Raw genomic sequence first — 21884 nt, forward strand, 5'->3', positions numbered from 1 at the left:
GTGGCATTAGAGATGTCCTTAGCCTCTGCTACAAACTTCTTCCTACTTTGCCTATGTTTGTCTGGGAGATACTCGATTAGCTGCTCCATTTCACATCAAAGAACCCTATTGCAATGGGATAGCAGGTCAACAGTGTTGGCGAACTTCCACTGAGTGGCCACTTGGACTGTTACTCTTTTCCCAGCGGAGTCTATTTTCTTACTCTCCTGGTCAGGTGGAGGATCACCGCCTGTGACCTGGGCATTTGCGTGCTTACTTGCAATATTGACACTTAGCGAGGCAGAGGTGCGGGAGGGAGGGTCACTGGGGAATAGTTTATATTTCTTGTCCTCACCGGGAGTTCCTTCCATGGCTTTTACAGGTTCCTTGAAGGTAGATTTTAACACACCCTTCAACATGGGAAGGAACTGTTGTGTGTTGCGCCTTGGACAGCCACTCCACAAGGAAGTAATCCCCTTCACGGAGGAAGTGCATGCACGTTTTATGAAAAGTGGCTGCCCTCTGTATGGCTTCATGGTTTGTTGTAGAATCATCTAAGGGTGATGGTCTAGCTGGGTAGGCACCTGAGTCCGAATCACCCTGGGGATAGACAATGTAATAATCCTAGGTGGTCAACAGAGGGCACTGTGTCGAACGGTGAGTCACAGGGGTTGGAAGTTTGTGGTGAGCTGCCTTCCCCGTAAAAGGGAAATAAGCAAAAGGTGTGTGTATGGTGATGGGAGAGGTGGAGGTGGAGAAGGAGGAACAGGGGAGGTACAGTTAGTTGAGGGCTGGTGTCCCTCTAATTTATGCTAAAGGGGGGGGCCATAACAAGTTTCCCCTAGAAAGTAAGCTTCCTCTTCAGAGGCAAAGTAGTTGTTAGAGTAGAAGGCACTTTAGCCAAAATGTTGCCTGTTTCTGGATGAATACACAAACTCTTTTGTTTGCCTTTCGATTCCTTTTGAAGACGCTGGAGTATGGGTAGCTCTCATTCCTCACAGTTGACTATGAAAGGTGCCGAATGCGTTCTTGGAGCCGAAGGAGTCCTCTATGTCGGGAGTGGCTTCGGTGAATGTTTCACCTTTAGCGCCCAAGGACCCAGAGCATTGTGCAATATCTTCAGGCTCGACAGACTAGATTTATCAGTGACAGCTTGAAGAAAAGTTGACTACAAAACTTTTTGGCAGTGCCAACTAGAATCCCATGGCGGTGAGGGCCCAAAGAGATGAGACTTAGTGGAATGGTTCAATGCCGGACACCCTCGAGGACTTCTGTGAGGCCTGACAGGTATTTCAGTGCTGACCATACTCATGATTTACAGTGGAAATCTTCAGCTGGGAATCAGATGGCTGAGGCGCAGGAGGCCTTGTGTTCTTCCCACAGAGATATGCAAGAGTAGACCACCTTCAGACTGCGAGATGACTGGAAGGGCTGATCCCATTAAAGGCCGGTGGTCTTCACCTTCCTAGATATTGCATTACCTGAAGATGTCAAGGGTATCGCCCGACTCCTGCTTCTGCATTCTTTGATGTACCCACCTTTCCCACGTTCTGGGTAAAGGTAATTATTGGAAACCTGGTGGTGGTCAGTCTACGGTGACAGTACTGGAGGGGAGTCCATTGTTCTATGCGCATTCTCCAGAACAGAGTCCTAGAGGTCAGGGGTGTGCAGCCCTGTTTAGGGCCCAAGGTCGTAGCAGTTAAGTGATGACTGGAGACCAAAGTCTGTGGAGTACCATCCAGAGAACTAGGTAAATTTTTCACTTAGTAAGGAAAGCAAACTAAGTTGCCGAACACAGACCGTAGTAGGTACACGTCTGAGCCCAATGGTGGAGAAAAACAACCTAACATGACATTGGTGCTCATGAGTGTTCCTAAGAAAGGAGTCACTATATACCTTGTGACTCGATAAACATCTTTGAAGAATATCAACTTGTAAATGTCCAAGCCCAAAGCTAGATGGTAGGAGTATGCAGAGCATGTGTATCCACAAAACCACATGTTACAAACTAAGTTCAGAAAAAAGCAAAGATGGTTGCCAGGAGAACAAATTGAAGAACACCACATCAATTGATCATAGGAGCATAATTCAGAGGAGAAATAATAAAACATTTATAGGATAACAAGTTTGTAGTTAGAGCACAGAAAAGAAAAACAAATGTGGAGGGGGTTCACTGAAGTGTGACATTAACAATAAAAGCACAGAAAAAGAAAACCGAGGAACATAACCCAAAACATCAGGGTACAACACAGATGCACCTGGGTTGCTCGCCAGGAAGAAGCGGGTGGATGCAGTGATATCAGAACTCCTTAATTTTCAAAGAAATACAGAATTCTAAGTGAATTGTGATCATGTCACAGGTCTCGGTAGATTCACATTGCTGGTTATGGATTATTAAAGTAAAAGTGTGGTAGAAAAAAGGCAAAATATAAGTAAGAGAAGCTTCCCTTAATCTTAGGTGGTCTTTTCCAGGATGCCCAGGCAGAACACCCTCAGAGTTATTAAATAGCTGGACACATACACTTCAGAATCAAGTGTCTTAATGGTGGGGTTTCCCAAACCAACAGGAGTGAGGTGCAGGAGGTACTACCAAAATGACTGTATTCACATCCTAATTAAAAACAGGACCTCATTCCAAAGAAAAGGCTCACTAATTAGGTATATAGTGCTAACATTTGCCTTGTACAGCTTCTCCACAGTAAAAAGGACAATGATGAGTCTTATGAACTTCTGAAATAGGTAAAGTTTGGAGTCGGAGGGAAGGATATCTACGGCAGTGGAGTGTTGTAATTTGGTAATAACAGGCACACAACATCTGTGTGCCAGTTCAGAAGGATGACTGATACAATGCATAGAAGTTCCATAAGCTGAAAGAAAGCTCACTTTGAAAAAAGCGGATTTGAGCTGTTCGACTGAGGAATTGGTTCTGTGAGACACTGTTCTATTCCGGAATAGGATTTAAGAATAGAAAAATATTTGCTATAGCTCAATAAAATAATTAATTGAGCTTCTCTACTGAATTTATTTTTCCAAGTCATGCCATTCACTGCTCAGTGAAACCATATGTTTTCCTTTTACACGAAAATAGGGCTCGTAATGGTAACTATGTAATGGAATTTTAACAGGAACACATTACCTGCTTTCGAAGGATCCCCTGTGGTTTTCTTTTTCTTGCTTTTTGCCCTTACCACCAGATTTCCGCAAACCACTAGAATAGAAAATACCGTTTTTTTTTAATATAAAAAAAATGTAAGACTCACAGTGTAATCTTGATAGAAAGTACTAAATATCAAGTATGGAAAAGTACATTTTTTTAAAGAAATGGGAACTAGTTAATTACTATCAGTTTAGGCTTGAAGAAATGCCACTTTGAAGATGATACGCTGATGCCCATTTGAGGATCAGGATCTAACTCCTTAATGCCTCATGTATGAAGCTTACAAAGCTAGACCCACATTTTTTCTGAACCTATCACAGCAGTGCAATGCATGTAGAAATTCAAGACCCAGCAATCTTTCATCCATCAGACAATACACATTCAAATAGCGCAAATACCAAGATACATGCAGGAAGAATAAAGTCCGCAGTCAAAGGCAGACTGAAAGATAGTTGAAATCCGAATTCCCCTGTGTGCTATTCAAGTAGCACCTGAATAGCAAACTGTTCAGGCAAACCTTCAGGTCATAACGTCCACAAACTAGACCGTCTCAACCTATTTAACTTGGATCTAGCTTTATTACAAAAGCTTAGTACCAACACAAGACTTACAGTCCTGTTGTGGAATATAGAATGCAAGTGCCATGCAAAACAGCCTGCCAAGTAGAATCCACTTACATTACTAAATGTGCCTGCGCTTCAAATGTATAGAAAGGCTTCATAAGAGCACATCATGATTTATGGTGTTCAAATCATCCAGTACACAGATTTACAGAAAAGCTCCAAGATGTCCAACAGAACTACCAACATACAATTACAATGGACATAAATAGCAGTGGTTTACAAACCAAGAGCCTCCAGTTCCAGTTAAAAATACTGAAATGCTAATTGGATCACAAATAGAAAAAATATGCTGGTATTGTGAAAGAGTATAGATTAAAAAGAAAGACCTAAGATGAAGCAAAATTAAAATAGAAACCCTCTTTCCACCCACTTGGCCTTTGTATTCCATGTTTTCTTCAATTGCCCATTTTCCTTTCCAGAAAACAACGATAAGCAAAAGAACACAAAGAAATTTAGCATTAATGACTTTCGAGTAGGAAGCAGTCGAGTGATCTGGCAAAACATCACTTCAGCGGGAGGATTTCTCTGAAGATGTTAGGATGTTGGAGGTAGTAGAATGGTGGTGGGTGGAGAGCACAGTATTCCCAAGCTGTATCTAAAATATTGACATGCATATTTCAGCCATCTACATTGCACCAAAATCTAAGTTTCCTCAGCCTGATCGCTTTGTTCCTGATCACCTAGAGTTTGGCTACTTGGATAATCCACCTGATTGAAGAAACAATCTGGCACAGGTATATGCGCCATCAACCACAGAGACCTAGTGTGCCATGTAGAAGGTTTACTGCAGATGGTGTAAAGACAGGGGTTTCCACCCATCTCCATACAGCCCTATCAAATCCCTTTATAACTACTGCACCAATACAGTAGTGGCATTAACTACTTTTCAGCATCCTTGTTCTCATAGCAGATTGTAAAATAGTTTATGAAAGGGATATTTTGGAATTATCCTCCAATACATCCTCTCAAGTGTTTTGGGAGCTGGACATGCTGCCTCCATTTGTGCCAATCAAAGCTCATTTAAAAATTCCTTTCCTGGAAAACAACACTTTTGTGTGCCATTCGATCACCAAGTAGAGTTGCAAGCTTTGTGTCCTTTAGCCATCAGGGAAGAGGTCAACACCTGTCCAAACCGGGATAAGCACATTGGTTGTCAGACTGCATCACCATCACAACATGGCGCAGCATCTACTTCATTGGCAGAGTTAGGTGACATTTCATCAGAAACGTGGCGCCAACAGCTGCAATCTATGTCAGCCTACCTTTGCAAGATATCTGCCATGTAGCCACATGGAAAAGCAGGCAGCTAGCAGAAGAAATGGGACAGGCAGTCCACCACACCTAGTTTCATTAAAAGTTACCCCTGCTTCAAGCTTTATTATGCTATATAGTGCTTGCTGTTCAAGCATGTGCATATATGAAAGATCCGATGCTTGAGAAGAAATTGGATGCTTATCTGTAACTGCAGTTCATCAGAATGGATATCTTTCATATATTCACACAATTCTGTTTTCCGTAGTCAGATGCTCAGTTCTATTATATACTCTTCTCATGCTTTTGTTTTGAAATCTGAGCAATGGTGGCCTCTAGAGGGAGCCCTAGGGCACAGCACTTCCACATAATTGCCTGTGTTTTAGGTTGTTTCAAATGAGGTGGATGTGATTCTAAACAAACACGGTCATCGAGGCTCATTGACATTTCAACACTGTTTACTCTTTAAATTTAGCGGGGATTGCCAGCCTGATAATGGGGAATTATTTAATTCTTGTGAATATATGAACGGTCCAATGTTGGGGAACAGCGGAACCCTCCCTATGTCTTAAGTGACTAATCCGCAAATGGTTGAGCTGTATGTACTCTATGTGAAATGCTGAATAAAGGTGTAGTCGATCTCAGCTGGGTTAGTTACCTGCCAGATATCCAGGAGGCCCACTAATGCCAACCAGAGTTTGCCTTCTGAAGAAATAGACCCCTGGACCAAACGTGTTGGGTTCACGTCACTGATCTTGCCCAGGTCAAAGTTAATACAGACTGCCACTATTAGTTCACCCTCAGCAGACTGTACTGTATTCTCTCAATCTTCATATTTTAATTGCTCCCCCAGCTCTACCCAACAATTTACTTTTCTTCAGCATTCTTATTTGAACTTTCTTACCACTATATATTTGAACAAAAAGCACCATTTATATTTGGAATAGATTCCTTTTGTTTCTGAAGTACTGAAGAGGACTATTTGTGATGCTATAGAGTTGTATTTTCCTCAGCTTGTGGTAGTTTTACAGAAATCCATAAGAAAATCATCATACAAACGTGAGTCGGAAATGGTAGACCATGTTTTTTATGAGACAGAACTAAGGTAATACGGTTGTCATGGCTAGTTACCCTAACAAGGAAAATTAATAATCTAGTGGACACCCTGCCAAAGAGATGAATCACACTCCACTGAAAGCCGAAGAAACCTCACAGTTTGTGTTTTTAGCCGAAGATTCTGGCAATGTGTAATGATAGCAAAGTGTTACTGACAGCTGTTCGTGACAATGTCTGAGGGATATATTGGTGGAATCTAGACTGTACATATTAAAGAGACAGGCAGAATCAAAATAATGGACCAGAGAATCGAGAGGCTGATGGGAAGCAAAGCAATGGTCTGGATGAGGGGAGCACACTGTCATATCTGCAAAAATTACCTCTATGAGGCACAATGCACCAGGCCACTTATTTTGGTCACATTAGATAAGGGCTATCCTCACCCAAGGGCATGCTTTTATCCACCAGTTGTGCACCACTGCCTGGGGAAATTATTGTGAACAGAGAGGCTACAGCCATAAGGAGCATTTACTCATATGCCAGAGGTGCTGACAAGCAGGGTACGCAACTGCCAAAGGGCACAGAGAGTCAAAGCATAAGCACCTCCAAGAAAACCGATGCCAAAGAAACAGTGTAAATACCACCGGAGGGTTTCCTGGACGATGTTCTCACACTGGGGACTTTTGCAGTTGGGATGGCAGTGTTCTTGGGAAGTCTAGGGAGTCTGCAATTCACTGCATGTCAAGAACTCGGCTGAAGTGGAGGGGTTCATGAGGTGGTTTGATCCCATGGCAGCTGAGCTGGCTACAAAGTCCTCCTGACACTTAAACCTCTTATTCAGCAGTAGGGGTCACTATACAAAGGGGATAGAGCTTATGGTCAGTACAAACCTAAATTATCCCATCAAGGTAGCCATATGCAGAAAGTTGTGAAGAAAAACCTTCCATAAGCCGATTGGCAGAGGGCAGAGTCTGGAAAGGGAGCCATGGTGGCTGTGAACATTCCTGTATATATATATATATATCACTGTCTGTTGGGGGTGGTCAACAAACGCCTGAGATACATGATTATTTGTCTTTCTGTATTGCAGAGAGGGGGAGATTCTGCTTATGAGAAAAACCAGGAAGCAGCAAGATATTAAACTGTATTTAGCTCAGAAGCCAAGACAGAGAAACTGAAAGATACTGGAACTAGCAAGTATAGACAAGAAGTACTTTGCGTGGAGTATGACTCCTAAACCGTCTTTGTACCCACTCAAACTGCCTTTCTTAGTCTACGTTATAGAAGGCACCATACTGGTGGCTTGTGTGAACACTGTACATGAAGGCACAACTTGCAGACAAAAATGCTCCAAGATACCAGCAGGGACCTCAATTGAGCAGAAACTGTCTCGTCACCATAGCACACGTCAGTTTCACAGTTTTCATAAGACATTCTCTATTCGAACCAGTGGGAGAAAATAACAAGGAAAGATACAACAGTTTTTTAAAAATGACCAAAACATGCAAAGACCTAGAACCGAAAATGACATGACATAACTCTTGTGTGAAATATATCTGCCATTGTGTGAATGGGTTTTGTTTGACTAGGAACAAATGAAGAAGACATGAAGGTGAAGAAACTGCCTGTGAAGTTTAGTACCATACTGAAGACATTTTACTCGGATATGTTTGGACATGAATGGCTCAGATATGTGTGCATGCATTTTTTTTTCTAATATAACTAATAAAGCTTTCCCTAAAAAGAAGATAAATCAAATTCTCAAAATAGTCCTTTTTACAGGCCTGGCAAGGCCCTGCCTTATCCAACCTTGTTTCGTTTCACCTGAAAGTCAGAAGACACCAGATAAAGCCAGGATGAACAATAATATTAAAAAGATGAAGAATTCAGGCACAAATCTAGTGAATTTCTCAAAATGTATAATGCAAAATGACAGAATCATGTACTCCACCGATCACATGGTGTTTGGAAATATGTAACTCTTCTACTTTTTTCCACTAAGGATCTATCAACAGTTGGCCCTTACACTGAACCTATTAGATGGTCTCACTTTCAGACCTCACACTACACGTTCATATTCAAGTACCATATAGTCACTATGGTTTGGCTATTTCACTACCTTCCAAGCTTCAGTATACACCATGTTTTGTATGTCCTTTCTTTCTCATGGCTCCAGAGTATAAACCAGCATAATCCCTTCTTGATCATTCTCTCAATCTTTGGCATGAAAAGCAAACCTGAAAGTTCTTGTGACTATTGGTGGGAATTTCTTTTCTTTCTCATCTAGGAGTTAGGAAAGACAGACATCCAAATCCTACACACAAACCGCTTTGTAGTGAAACACATTGATGGTTCAGATTTATAGGCAGTAAAATCACAAGTCACTATATCCTATTCTCCACTTAACCCTCTGTACAATGCTAAAACACAGTAAAACGAAAAGATTAACTTAACTTGAAAACTTTTCTTAATTCACATGCAATGCATCATTCTGCCACCTAAAGGTTGATCCCTGAATTGGGTTTTTGTCCTCCTTTTTTCCTTCTAGCGTAATCAACTATCTGGTGAACATGTCCATCCACATATGATGTCTTAGGCCTCTTCCCAGGACCTCGCTCATCCTCCCGGGCAGCTCTGCAGTGCTCTGCGCTGCCTGGTATCCAGCAAGCCCCTTGTTGCAGGGTTCGAGTCCCTTGACTCCGTTTTGCCGATTTTTGTTTTGCTTATGTAAAGTGTGCTTCGTAGTGTTTTTCTCGTGTGTCATAAACAGGTTAGAATAGATACCCCAGCAATACCAACCCCGGTGGTGGGTCTGCGAACCAATAATCACACCAGAAAGTCCTGGAGGACGGAACGGCCAAAGAAGCCATCCCTCTGGACTTGGCTGTCCAGGCAGTAGTGTCTTGCAAACGTGTGCAGTGAGGCCCACGTAGCTGCCTGACAAATGTCCTGCAAGGGGACTCCACGACCCAGGGCAGTAGTAGCCGCCGTGGCCAGAGTGGAATGGGCCCTTAGCCCAACAGGAGGTTCCTTCTTAGCCAAGGAGTGGCATGCCTTGATACACAACACGACCCACCGAGAGATGGTCGGCTTGTGTACCGCCCGTCCCTTCTTAGCGCCCACGTAACCAACAAAGAGTTGGTCATCCACCTGGAACTGGCGTGTGCGATCCAGATGAAACGAGAGCGCACGTTTTGGGTCCAGACGGTGGAGCTGCTCTTTCTCCTTTGAGGGATGCGGAGGCGGAAAGAAGGTGGGCAAGGTTATGGACTGCCCGATGTGGAAGGCTGTGACAACCTTGGGCAGGAAAGAGGGTCTTGTCCGCAACACAACCTTGTCTTAATGGACAGAAAGGAAAGGAGGTTTGGAAGAAAGAGCCTGGAGCTCACTCACTCTCCTGGCAGAGGTGATGGCAACCAGGAAAGCAGTCTTCAGAGTAAGAAGGCGAAGAGGACAGTTATGAAGTGGCTCAAAGGGAGCGCACATCAGATAGGTAAGAACAAGGTTCAAGTCCCACTGAGTCATCACAAATGGAACAGGGGGGGAACATGTGTGATGCCCTTCAAAAATCTATTTACAATTGGGGACATGAACAAAGATGGCTGATCAGGTAGCTTAAAAAGGCTGAAAGGGCAGAACGGTAGCCCTTTAGAGTGCCCAGAGCAGAGCCCTGCTGGGCAAGAGAAAGAAGGAAGAGGAGAACGTCAGAAAGAGGGGCAGAGAGAGGATCCACAGCCTTTGCTGTGCACCATGCCACAAATCTGTTCCACCTGCAGGCATATACAGACTTTGTGGAGGGACGCCAGAATGCCAGAATCACAGTACAGACTTTAGGAGACAAGTCAAATGGCCTCAACTGCTGCCGCTCAATCTCCAAGCATGTAGGTGGAGACTGGACAGGTTCGGGTGGAGGACCGTCTCCTGCTGCTGAGACAGAAGGCCCTCCTGAAGAGGCAGACAAACCGGGGGACCAACAGACATACAGAGTAGCTCGGGATAACAGTACCTTCGTGCCCAATCCGGAGCCACAAGGATAACTTGGGCCCGGTCGCGCTTGATCTTCTTCAGCACTCTGGGCAGAAGTGGTATAGGCGGAAAGGAGTACAACAGACCGCAACTCCACTTGCGACGAAAAGCGTCTCCAAGCGAGTGCCGCCTTGGAAATTCCAACGCGCAGAACTGATGACATTGCGCGTTCTCTTCCGTGGCGAATAGATCTAACTAAGGCTCTCCCCACTGCAGAAAGAGGCCTTGCGCCACATCTGAGTTCATACGCCATTCGTGATCCATCATGCACCGCCGGCTGGATAAACCCAAAACTGCACCGAGTCGAGAACCGCTCCGATGAAGAGGAGCTTCTGAGAGGTGCACAGGTGTGACTTCGGCACATTGATGGAAAACCCCGGCTGGTGCAGGAGGTCTGCCATTGTCTAGAGGTGGCTGACGACTGTCAGGGGCGAGCCCGCCTTCAACAACCAGTCGTCGAGGTAGGGGAAGACTGAAACCCCTAACCTGCGCAGATGAGCTGCGACCACTGCCATCACCTTTGTGAACACCCGTGGGGTCTGGTAAGGCCGAAGGGGAGCACGGTAAACTGAAAGTGCTCATGGCCTACCGTGAACCGCAGGTAGCGCCGGTGGGCCGGCAGGATGGGAATGTGGAAATAAGCGTCCTGCAAGTCCAACGCTACCATCCAGTCTCTGGGTCCAGGGCAGCTAAGACCTGAGCCAGTGTCAGCATCTTGAACTTCTCTTTCCGGAGGATGCCGTTGACGTTCCGTAGGTCCAAGATAGGGCGTAGGTCCCCTTTGCCCTTCTTGGGTACCAGAAAGTAGTGGGAGTAACAGCCACACCCTACTTCCGGCCCAGGTTCACGTTCGATGGCCCCCTTGGCTAAGAGGGCCGTAAATTCCTCTTGCAGAAGTTGCAAGTGGTCCCCCGACATGCAGTGGTATTGCGGTGGCATGGCTGGGGGGGTCGTCTCGAAGGGGAGGGAGTAGCCCCTTCAGACGATTTGCAACACCCACCTGTCCGAAGTGACAGTGCGCCAGTGGAAGTGGTGATGGTGAACCCTTCCCCCCACTGGCGTCACATGGGCCTAAAAGCATGGACTAGGAGACTTTAGAGGCGGATGCTGCGGGGGAAGGTGTGGACTGGCCTCGCCGTTGTCCTCGACCGCCGCCAAAGCGGTTTCCACGGCTGCCACCGCATTGGATGTTAGTCTGCGGTGCGTGGCTGGCAGCACGTGTGGGAGCGCCACTTCCTTGTCCACGAAAGGAGCGAAAGGCACCATTTGCTGGCGCAGGGCCGAGAGGTCGAAGGACTTGGCCGTAGCCCTGGAGTCCTTAAAGCGCTCCAGCGCATGGTCTGCCTTGTCGCCAAAAGGCGACGGCCATCGAACGGCATGTCCATAAGAGTGTTCTGGACATCGGTCGAAAAGTTGGCGGACCTCAACCAGGCGAGGCGACGAATCGCCACCGTCGTTGCCATCGCTCTGCCCAGTGAATCGGGGGTATCCAGCACACACCGGATAGAAAACCATGCTGCATCTCGACCCTCTGCAAGGGCTTGGGTGAGTTTAGTCCTGACCTCCGCTGGACATTCTGGCAGCACGTCCGCAACCATGTCCCACAGAGAGTGGGTGTAGCGGCCCAAGAGGGACGCGATGTTGACTGACCGTAGTCCCAAACTCAGGGACGAGAATACTTTCTTACCATATTGCTTGTACTTCTTGGATTCCCGATCGGGCGGGGCAGTCGGGAATGCGGTCTGGGAGTTGGAGGCCTGGATGACCAGGCTCTCGGGGGTGGGGTGGGTGGACAGGAAGCAAGGGTCGCCCGGTGGCGGCGGTGGCGTCTGGCCATGTTCCTATCTACAGGCTGACCTATAGCGGGCTTGGACCAAGTGCCCAAAAGAACGTCTGACAAGGCCTCATTAAACGGCAGCAGAGGCTCAGCCGAGCTGGACTGCGGTTTAGGGACCTCAGTGAGGAGGTTAGTCCTCACGGCCGCGATGGGGAGCTCCAGGCCCAAGGCCTTGGCTGCCCGCATCAGCACCACACTGTAGGCAGCCCCCTCCTCCGAAGCCACGGTGGGAGGGGAGACCAAACCAGTGTCTGGCGAGGTGTCCAGCACACTGGCAGTCCCAAGCTCACCTGTCCAGTCCTGCTGAGACGGACACTCCTGTGCCAGACGGTCCTCAGACCCCTCCCAATCCCCCTCGTCACCCATCTCCTGTTATCCAGGTTCAAAGGATGGAGCCGGTTCGTGTAAGTAAAAATCTCCAAACGACGTCGGGAGCGGCGCCCAGCTAATCGAGGGTAGGATCGGGGACGGCGTCGCCGGGGGAGACACCCTAGGGCCCGGCGCCGGTGAGGTCGACCGGCGACGACCTGGATCCGGAACCGGATCCAGTGAAGGACTGCGGCGCCGGGACCGAAGTCGCCGGCGACGCCGGGGCCGAAGCACCCGACGGCGTCGGCGTCGGAGCCGAAGCACCCGACCCGCTAGGCCCGAAGGCGCCGCGGAACCCGGCGGAGGAGAGAGACCTCATGGCCATGAGGTAGCGCTTGATCTCCTCCGGCGTCGCGTCATGCCCAGGGACCGGAAGGTATGGGGCAGGCCACGACGCCCATGACTCAGTCAGAGCCGTGTGGGTGGTGTCACCCGAACCTCCGGCCGCGCCGCACGAGCGTCAGGGTGGGTCGGAAGATCGATGACTCCTTTCCGACCTCTCATGCCTCTTACCTGAGGATCTTGATCCTGAAGACCGATGCCGACTCAGAGCTACGGGGGCTCCGACCCCGCAACCGGTCCCTCGACCTCCTGTGGGGCCGGGACCTAGAACGGCGCGAGGCCGACTGCCGGAGCTCAAGCCTGCCTAGCCTTGGACGTCAGGGCCCGGCAGTTGGAGCAGGTTCGGCCGTCGTGGTCGAGGCCTAGAGACTAAAGACACCGGCGATGGGGGTCGGTAACCAACATTAATCAGCTGCACATGGAGCAGGGTTTGAACCCGGGCATCCCTACCAGCACCGTCCGAGTCAATCGACTCAAAAAACAGATCAAAAAGATCAAAGTTTAGTTAAAAAATGACTAAAGAGTACTACATCTCCGGATCTGCGCTTAGTTGGAGCAGAAAAAAGAAGAAGAACTGACGTCAGCGCGCGAGGGCGGCTTCTAAGTTCTCCGGCGACGTCATCCCGGAGCAAACGACGGACGCGGAGCTGCAGACGACGCCTACCGCCGCGCAGGGGTACCTCTACGCAAAAGTTTCAGGATCCAGTCTGACGCCTGGGGATATTCTAAGGTAAGGAATCTAATACTAACCTGTTTCTTTCAGATAAAGGAACTCTCCAACCTCAGCGCCAACGACATCCCGCCCTCACAAGAACTGTGCGACTCACTAGCCAACTTCGTCCATCGCAAGATCGCTGACATCCACGACAGCTTCAACACCACGACCGCCCAGACTATGCAAGACTCCTTCTACCCCTGTGAACACCACCAGCGCCATCTGCCTGACCTCCTGGTCAAACATCAACGACGAGACACGCAAGGTCATGAACTCCATCCACTCAGGGTCTCAGTCAGACTTGTGCCCACACCACATATTCAACAACACAGACGCAGCCATCGCACCCCAACTACGGAAGGTCATCAACATCTCCTTCGAAACAGCGACATTCCCGGAAAGCTGGAAGCACGCCGAAATCAACGCCCTCCTCAAGAAGCCAAGGCGGACCCCAAGGACCTCAAAAACTTCCGGCCCATCGCCCTGCTCCCGTTCCCAGCAAAGGTCATCGAAAGAATCGTCAACAAGCAACTGGCCCGCCACCTGGAAGACAACATCATCTTGGACTCATCCCAATCCGGATTCAGACGAAACCACAGCACCGAGACAGCCCTCATCGCTGCCACAGACTACATCAGGCGCCAACTAGACAACGGCGAAACATCATCCCTCATCCTCCTGGACCTGTCGGCCGCCTTCGACATGGTCTGCCATTGCACTCTAAAGACACGCCTCCTAGAAGTCGGCATCCAAGAGAAGGCCCTTGACTGGACCATGTCCTTCCTCTCCGGCAGAACCCACAGCGTCCGCCTCCCACCCTTCCAATACAAAGCCACAGACGACATCTGTGGCGTCCCCCCGGGCTCATCCCTCAGCTCGACATTGTTCAACATCTTCATGGCCCCCCTCGCACAAGTGGCCCGCCATCACGACCTCAACATCATCTCCTACGACGACACCCAGCTCATCCTCTCCATCACCAAGGACCCACACACCGCCAAAACCAACCTTCACGAGGGAATGAAGGCCATCGCCGACTGGATGAGGAGCAGCCGTCTGAAGCTGAACTCTGACAAGACGAAGGTCCTCATCCATGGATCCATACCCTGAGCCTGGGACGACTCCTGGTGGCCGACCACAGTGGGAACAGCACCAACACCCGCCGACCATGCACGCAACCGATGATTCATCCTCGACTCCTCCCTCTCCATGTCTAAGCAGGTCAACGCCGTCTTCTCCTCCTGCTACAACACCCTCCACATACTCCGCAGGATCTACAAGTGGATCCAGACCGAAACAAGAAAAACAGTGACACAGACCTTCGTCAGCAGCAGACTGGACTACGGCTACGCACTCTACGCAGGAATCCCAGCCAAACACCTAAAACGACTACAATGCATCCAAAACGCTCCTGCCCGACTGATCGTCTACGTCCCCCGCCGCAGCCACATCACCCGCACCTGAGAGACCTACACTGGCTCCCCGTCGACAAGAAGATCACCTTCAAGCTCCTCACCCACTCACACAAAGCACTCCACAACACCGGACCAGCCTACCTGAACAGCAGACTCCGCTTCTAAACCCCCACCCGCCAGATCCGCTCCGCCAGCCTCGCACTCGCCGCTATCCCCCGCATTAACGAATAACCTTCGGCGGCAGATCCTTCTCCTACCTCGCCGCCAAGACCTGGAACACCCTCTCTACCCACATATGACAGACCCAAGATCGACTCGCCTTCAGAAGACTCCTCAAGACCTGGCTCGCACACACCCCCCCCTCCCCTCAGCACTTCTTCTCATTTCGCTGGACTAAAGTACTCTCTGTGGTACACTAATTTGACTCTTTGCTTATTCACACTTCTTCTATGGGGGTTTGGGATGGTCATATTTAAAATGAACCAAACACAAAAAAGGGGAGGAGGAGATCTCCTACTTCGACCTCCTATGAGTAGAACTAGTCACACACTGAGAAGTGAGTATAGATAGCTTTTTAAGAGGTAAAATTGGCAAAGTACAATTCTTTGAAAATACTGCCCTCAACCACGAACATTTGTGGCATGCTTCATCATTGGGCTGCTAGACACACATACACACAGACTAATGCATGAGGTGGAGCAATAGTGTGGGGAGACAGTACAAACATATAGAAAAGGTCGGATCATAAAGAAAATAAGTGCGGCAAACTGATTAAAACTAACTCCGGGATATCCCACTGTCTATTTTATGAATTGATTCCCAAGTCAGGGCTAAAAGGTATCACAATACCAGTGGATGGTGGTGAAGCGGGTAGAATATGCACCAAATACCCCTCAATTCTGCAGAGGAGTCGACATGTTTCAGCCGGTTATTGTGTCTTTGCCGGCTTTCTCCAGGACTGTTAGATCCAGTTCCGTACTCTCTTTCTTGTTTACCTCAGGTAGTATATTGATTACTACACCGGTAATTTTACATAGGTCCTGTAATCACACTCGATATAGTATCGCTGCGAGAAAAAAAATGCAAGAGTGAAAAGAAAACTGAAAGCCATCACAATTAAAATACATCATGTGCCTTAATGTGAATAAAGAATCTTGAATTTTTCCCTCGTAACCAATTAAGTGCGGTGCGACTTACCGATCTTTCTATCTTAATTGCCGCTTACCAGGGCAATGCCCTTCATAGAACGTAAAGTCTACGATCCTATGATTTAAAAGATATATATATATATATGTCAAGCAAATCACTATTCAGAGAAAACCACATGCATGCATATGTACCCTTCATGAAAAAATAATGGGCATTAAGTCCTTAACTCCGTTAATCTTACCGAGTATCACTATAGTATCTGCTAAAACTGGCGCGGGAATGAGGGCGACCCCCTGTAGTCACACACTGATTAAAAATGAGGGTAAAGTATAGATAGATAGAGAGAGAGACAGACACACATCTATAACAAAGATTTCACCCATTCATAGTTAACATGTCATGCAAAGAGCGGTATTTAAGGCGCCCAGGTTGAGAAGGCAAAGTACAAGATTCTTTATTCATGTTAAGGTACATGATGTATTATAATTGTGATGGCTTTCTGTTTTCTTTTCACTCTTGCATATTTTTTCTCTCACAGATACTATATGAAGTGTGATTACAGGACCTACGTAAAATCATGCCAGTGTAAAGGCTCTGCAGGACTTTTGCAAGATGTCCATGCATTCTTGTGCAAAACCTAGGTAACCAAACTATGACCTCAGGCGCCAGATTGCTAGATTGAGTTGCTTTGGGTCTGAATGTCTGACCTGGCCTTTGTTCCTGGTGCAAAGGCCTGGCCTGTTGGGGAGCTTCCTCTGGGGACTCGCTAATATTTAGAAGAGTGCTGAACGCCAGGGCTGTTTGGCACAGGCGGGTGCTTCGAGGATGTGTGTGAGCGGTCTGTCAAATTTACTGCATCACAAATGGAAGGAGTGGGAAAGGCAGAAAAGCATAAGTAAATAACCCTGATCAGTTTATCAATAGTGTGTTACCCATAGGCTGTGGGAACCAGATTGTGAAGCTTGGCCATTTTACATTTTCAGAGGTGGAAAAACATCTATTTGTGGGATGTCCTAGCACTTTAAGTTGCTGATGAGTTGCGGATGGCGTCCAAACTCGTAGATGTGTTGGTGCGTCCTGCTGCTCAAGTGTTCAAGGTTGTTGTCCACCCATGGAAGGTACTCTGCCATGAGTTGAATGGAGTGCTCAATGCCAAACGTTCGGATCTAAAAAGAAGAGGGGCAGAGTGAGCACCACCCTGTTTTTGAAGGTAGTACATGGCGGTCACGTTGTCCGTCCTAACTAGTAACCCCCATGTGACGGCTGGTGACATTTGAAAGTGGTGAGGTGTAAAAGTTGTGGATGAGTGTTACGTCACGAGCGAGTTGGACATAAAGAAGTGTGTGTGTGTGTGTGTGTGTTGGGGCAGTAGGTGAGAGCACCATAAAAAGGATTATAACAAAATGTAAGTGGGGTTGTTTACTTACTTCTGGAGTTCCTCTCTACATGCTGACAATCTGAAGTGATGTAAGCAGGCAAGCCAGACCTCGGCACCAAGGCAACATGCACACTTTACTTTTCAGTTAACTTCTCTTGTTGATCTGGTGCCCCTGTTGATGCGGAGCCCTCACTCCATGCTTCCCAGTCAGCTTGAGAGGCGTTCGTGGGAATGGTGACTTGCGTGATGGGGTCTAGGAAAGGCCTACCCTGCAACAGATTGTTGCTGTTCCACCACTGCAGAGAACAATGTGAGCTGGCCTTTACTAACACTTGATTTTACATTAGTCCCTCCGCTTGTGACCATTGTGCAGAGAGGCTCAGTTGTAACGGACTCATATGTAGCTGGACGTGGGCCACTATGGTGATGCATGAGGCCATAATGCAAGAAGGTGCAAAATAGTTCTGACTGTACGGCTAATATTTGGCTGTAAAAGAAGCACCTGGAAATCCAAAATCCTTTACAGGCTGTGATCAGTCTAGTCTTTAGTTTAGTGTTGACTCTAGGAAGGGTTGCCTCTGTAAGGCTAACAAGTGGGATTTGGTGGCAGTGAGGGTGAAGCAGAGGCTGTGGAGGAGGGAGATGGTAGCTGGATTTGCGATAAGCACTGGGGCTTGCAGGAGCACTAGATGAGTCAATTGTCTAGGTAGGGGAAGACGGGTCGTCAGTCATCAGGATGAAGGGGACTGCCCTGCCCATAGAAAAGTGAGGGGGAAACCTCTGAAGAGTATTGAAGTGGTGAAGTGTGAGGTGGTGGTGGTGGAGAAGAAAGTGAAGGCACAAATGGGGTAGGCCTCGTGCCCTTGTCCTTGTGTTTTTTTGAGTTTTGAAGCCACAGGAGGCTCTATGGGAAGTTCTGCCTCAAAGGTGGGCTTTCACTTCAGAGGCAGTCTAAACCATCTTGGGAAGCACTCCTGTAGAAATCTTGCCAGTGTTGAGATGGATTAAAAGATTTTTAGTATCACTTTCAGGTCCTCCTAAAGGCGTTAAAGGAAAAGTTGTCGGAGCCCTCCACAGATGACACCTTTGGTGCTGATTAGGACCTCAGATCAAACAGTGTCTTTCTCACCGATGGTTAGACACCAAGTACCTTTTTGGATCTGAACGTGCTTTGGACACCAATGGTATCATCGGGGTCAACAGCAGCTTTTAATCAGAGTTTGGCTTTGAGGCTAGTTTCAAGAGGATATTTAGCCTTTGGTGCACCATTTGGCTTGACGGGGGAATTGCTCATGGACAGGGGTGTTGTCGGTTCCGAGGGTTTTGGTCCATAGGTGCCAAGAGTAAGTGGTGCCCCAAGGGCTGAGTCTTTGTCAAAGGGTTCAAAACCCAACTACCCACTGGCGGTGTTCTGGCTCGACTCAAGATTTTTGGAAGACCCAGAGTGTGCCTCATCTTCAGCCATACTCACGATCTGGCGCAAGGTATTCACTCTATTGCAGAAAGCTTGGAAATCACTTACATAGTCTTTGTGCTCAGAGTCAGAGGAGCAGATGGCTTCTGAGTAGGGGGAATGAAATGCCAGAGAGGCCAGCCTATTCAGGGGAACTTTAGGTGACACTGAGGACAGTTTTCAAATTGCACCAGTTAGATCCCCTTGTATATGTTATGTTATGTTAATTTCGATTTATATAGCGCCAAATCACTGACAGGTCTCTTAGCGCTTGCTTTGGGAACCCGTCCTGGCTTTCCCTGCGAGATAACCCCTACTGGGCATCCCCAAGGTGAAGACCAGGCATCCCATCGCGGTGGGGCCGTAGTGGAGAGTTGCAGAGTGTGAACCCATGATTCGAGTAGGCACCGAGGCGAGAATTAACGAGTCCGTGGACATTTTTTAACTCAAGACCCTGCCGTGTCGGGAATTAAACCCTGGTCCCGGTCTGACCTCTGCATCAGGGTCGGCCTCCTCTAACCAGTGAGAGACACTTCTCCACTATATGTATATATATACTACACCAGAAACGTTAAATATTGTCAAAGATAAGGTGTTCGAGGCCCTGGAAAGGGCACAAGGCCCTTCAATGTAGGATTTGATGCGGATAGGTCTCCGGAAGAGGACAGTTGGAGAAAAGGCAACAAAAGTAATTTCCAAGTATCAAAGTCTGGGAATAGACCAGCTGGGCCCAAACGGAAGAAAAGAAACGCATCAAACTTGGATCCTTGGATGTACACGATGATGGGAAAAAAAACATCAAGCATGGAGTTGATGCCCATGTGCATTGACAGCTAAGGGAGGAGTCAGTATATACCTCGTCACTTCGAAGAAAAAGGACTTGCAAACGCCCAAGCCCAATGCTAGATGGTAGAAGTATGCATATCTACAGCAACACATGCTACCAACAGTGTAACTAAAGGTAAGTAACATTGTCTTCTGATTATTATTTTAACCACAGACTCCTCACTTTAGAATAGATACCTGTGGCGACCCGTCACCACAAGGTCCAGAGTAGGATCAGAACCCGGATCCTACTCTGGACACTTTCCCCCCTTACCTTTCTCCTTTTCCCCTCCTCTGTTTTCAGCCGTCCTGGTCGGATGAAGAAGACTGTGCCTTTAAGAGCTTCAAGCACTGGGATCCGCGCTCCGATCAGCTGACAATACCACATGGTACCGACAGCCAAATGAAAGGAGACGTGGAAGAAAGTGCAGGTGGAACACTGGGAAGAACGCACAGAGGAAGGTGATCTAAGAGAGAAGCAGGAGTCCGGACCTTCGTTGTGACACCCAAAGTCCGAGGATCCAGGGAAGGAACGCCAAAGCCCGAAGACGTGCAGATGCCCACAGCAGAGGAGCAAGTGAAGGACCCGGTTCCTGTCCAGTACAACACAGAGACCGACCAGCCACGTCCCAGGAGGGGCGTGGCTTTCCAAGGTACAGGCTAGGCTCGGGACAGTCTGGGGAGCAGAACCCCCTAAGGGCAGGGCAGGTGGGGGTCACCCAATGCCCAGCATACCTAAGTTATCGTCTGATTAACATGAAAATCAGAAATCACCTTGGGAAGGAACTTAGGGTGAGTACGCATAACAACCTTAGCAGCATGAAACACAGTGTAAGGTTCTTGGCAACAACGCCTGAATCTCACTCACCCTGCGGGCCGATGTAATGGCCACGAGGAACGCCGCCTTCCAAGACAGGTGCTGCAGCGAAGCCTTATGAATAGGCTTGAAAGGTTACTTTCTCAGTCTGGACAGCACCACATTCAGTTCCCATGCCGGCGAAGGAAGTCGAACATGAGGGAACACCTTCAATCCTTCCAAAAAATCCTTAATCACAGGGATCTGGAAGAAGGACGTCTGTGAAGGACATTTTCTGTAAGCAGTCAATGCAGCCAGATGAACCTTAATGGAATGGAAATTAAGGCCAGACTGAGCCAGATGCAGAAGGTATGGAAGGATGACATCCTCCTTGCAGGTCGTAGGATCATAGTTCTTAGACATGCACCAGATGCAGAATCTCTTCCATTTGTAAGCAAAAGAGGTCCTAGTAGACGGCCTCTAAGCCTCCTTCAATATGTCCATGCAATCCTCAGGAAGATTTAAGTGGCCATATTGCACTCTCTCAGGAGCCATGCCGCCAAACTCAACGACGAGAGGTTGGGGTGCACCATCTGTCCCCCGAACTTCGTGAGAAGGTCCGGCCGACATGGCAGCCGCCGATGAGGCAGAATCGAGCGATTAAGCAGGTCCGGAACCGCCACTGCCTGGGCCATTCTGGAGCAATGAGGATCAACCGCGCCCGGGACTGGGCCAGCTTGATGAGCACCGCCGGAATCAGGGGAATGGGTGGAAAAGCATACAGAAAGGTGTTCGACCTGTCGATCCATAACGCGTTCCCCAGAGTCCCCGGTTGGTAATACCTCAAGGCGAAGTCGTGGCATTTGCTGTTTTCGGCGGTGGCGAACAGATCCACGTCTGGAGTGCCCCACACGGCGAAGATATCTTCGAGCACTTCGTCGTTTATGACCCACTCGTGGTTTTCTTGCAGCAGCCTGCTGAGGGCGTCCGCCTGAACATTCTGTACACCGGGCAGATGAGTCGCCATTATAGTCAATCCTCTGGCTAGCAGCCAGTGCCAGATCGCCTGCGCCCCCTGTGACAGTGTAATGTAAATGTACATGTATTTATATAGCGCAAATCACCGACCCGGTATCTAAGCGCTTGCTTAGGGAACCCGTTCTGGTATTCCCCTGTGAGATAACCCCAGCAGGGTATCCACAAGGTGAAAGCCAGGCATCCCACCGCGAGGGGCCGTTGTGGAGATTAAGCAAGCTATTGCCCAGAGTCGCAGAGTGTGAACCCGTGAATCGAGTAGGCACCGGAGCGAGAATTGTCGAGTCCGTGGTCATTTTAGGACTCAAGACCCGCCGAGCCGGGAATTGAACCCCTGGTCCCGGGCTGACCTCTGCTTCCAGGTCTGCCTCGTCTAACCAGTGCGCAATGTCGAGCCCCCCTGCTTGTTGAGGTAATACATCGTGGTCGTATTGTCCGTCTGTACAAGCAAGGAACTGGTCTGGAAGGACGGAAGTAA

General features: G+C 48.3%; 1 protein-coding gene across 3 annotated transcripts in view; it reads right to left on the reverse strand.

The window, feature by feature from the left end:
* LOC147731157 (neurabin-2-like) overlaps positions 1-21884 on the reverse strand; it is a 681485-nt gene that overhangs the window by 113038 nt on the left and 546563 nt on the right. For all 3 annotated transcript variants that reach the window (XM_086956139.1, XM_086956141.1, XM_086956140.1), the window contains exon 14: positions 3116-3187. In XM_086956139.1, the coding sequence (XP_086812265.1) occupies positions 3116-3187 (72 nt within the window). The remainder of the gene's footprint in view (positions 1-3115; positions 3188-21884) is intronic.

The sequence above is a fragment of the Lissotriton vulgaris genome, chromosome 2_1, assembly GCF_964263255.1.
Source record: "Lissotriton vulgaris chromosome 2_1, aLisVul1.2, whole genome shotgun sequence".
NCBI lineage: Eukaryota > Metazoa > Chordata > Amphibia > Caudata > Salamandridae > Lissotriton > Lissotriton vulgaris.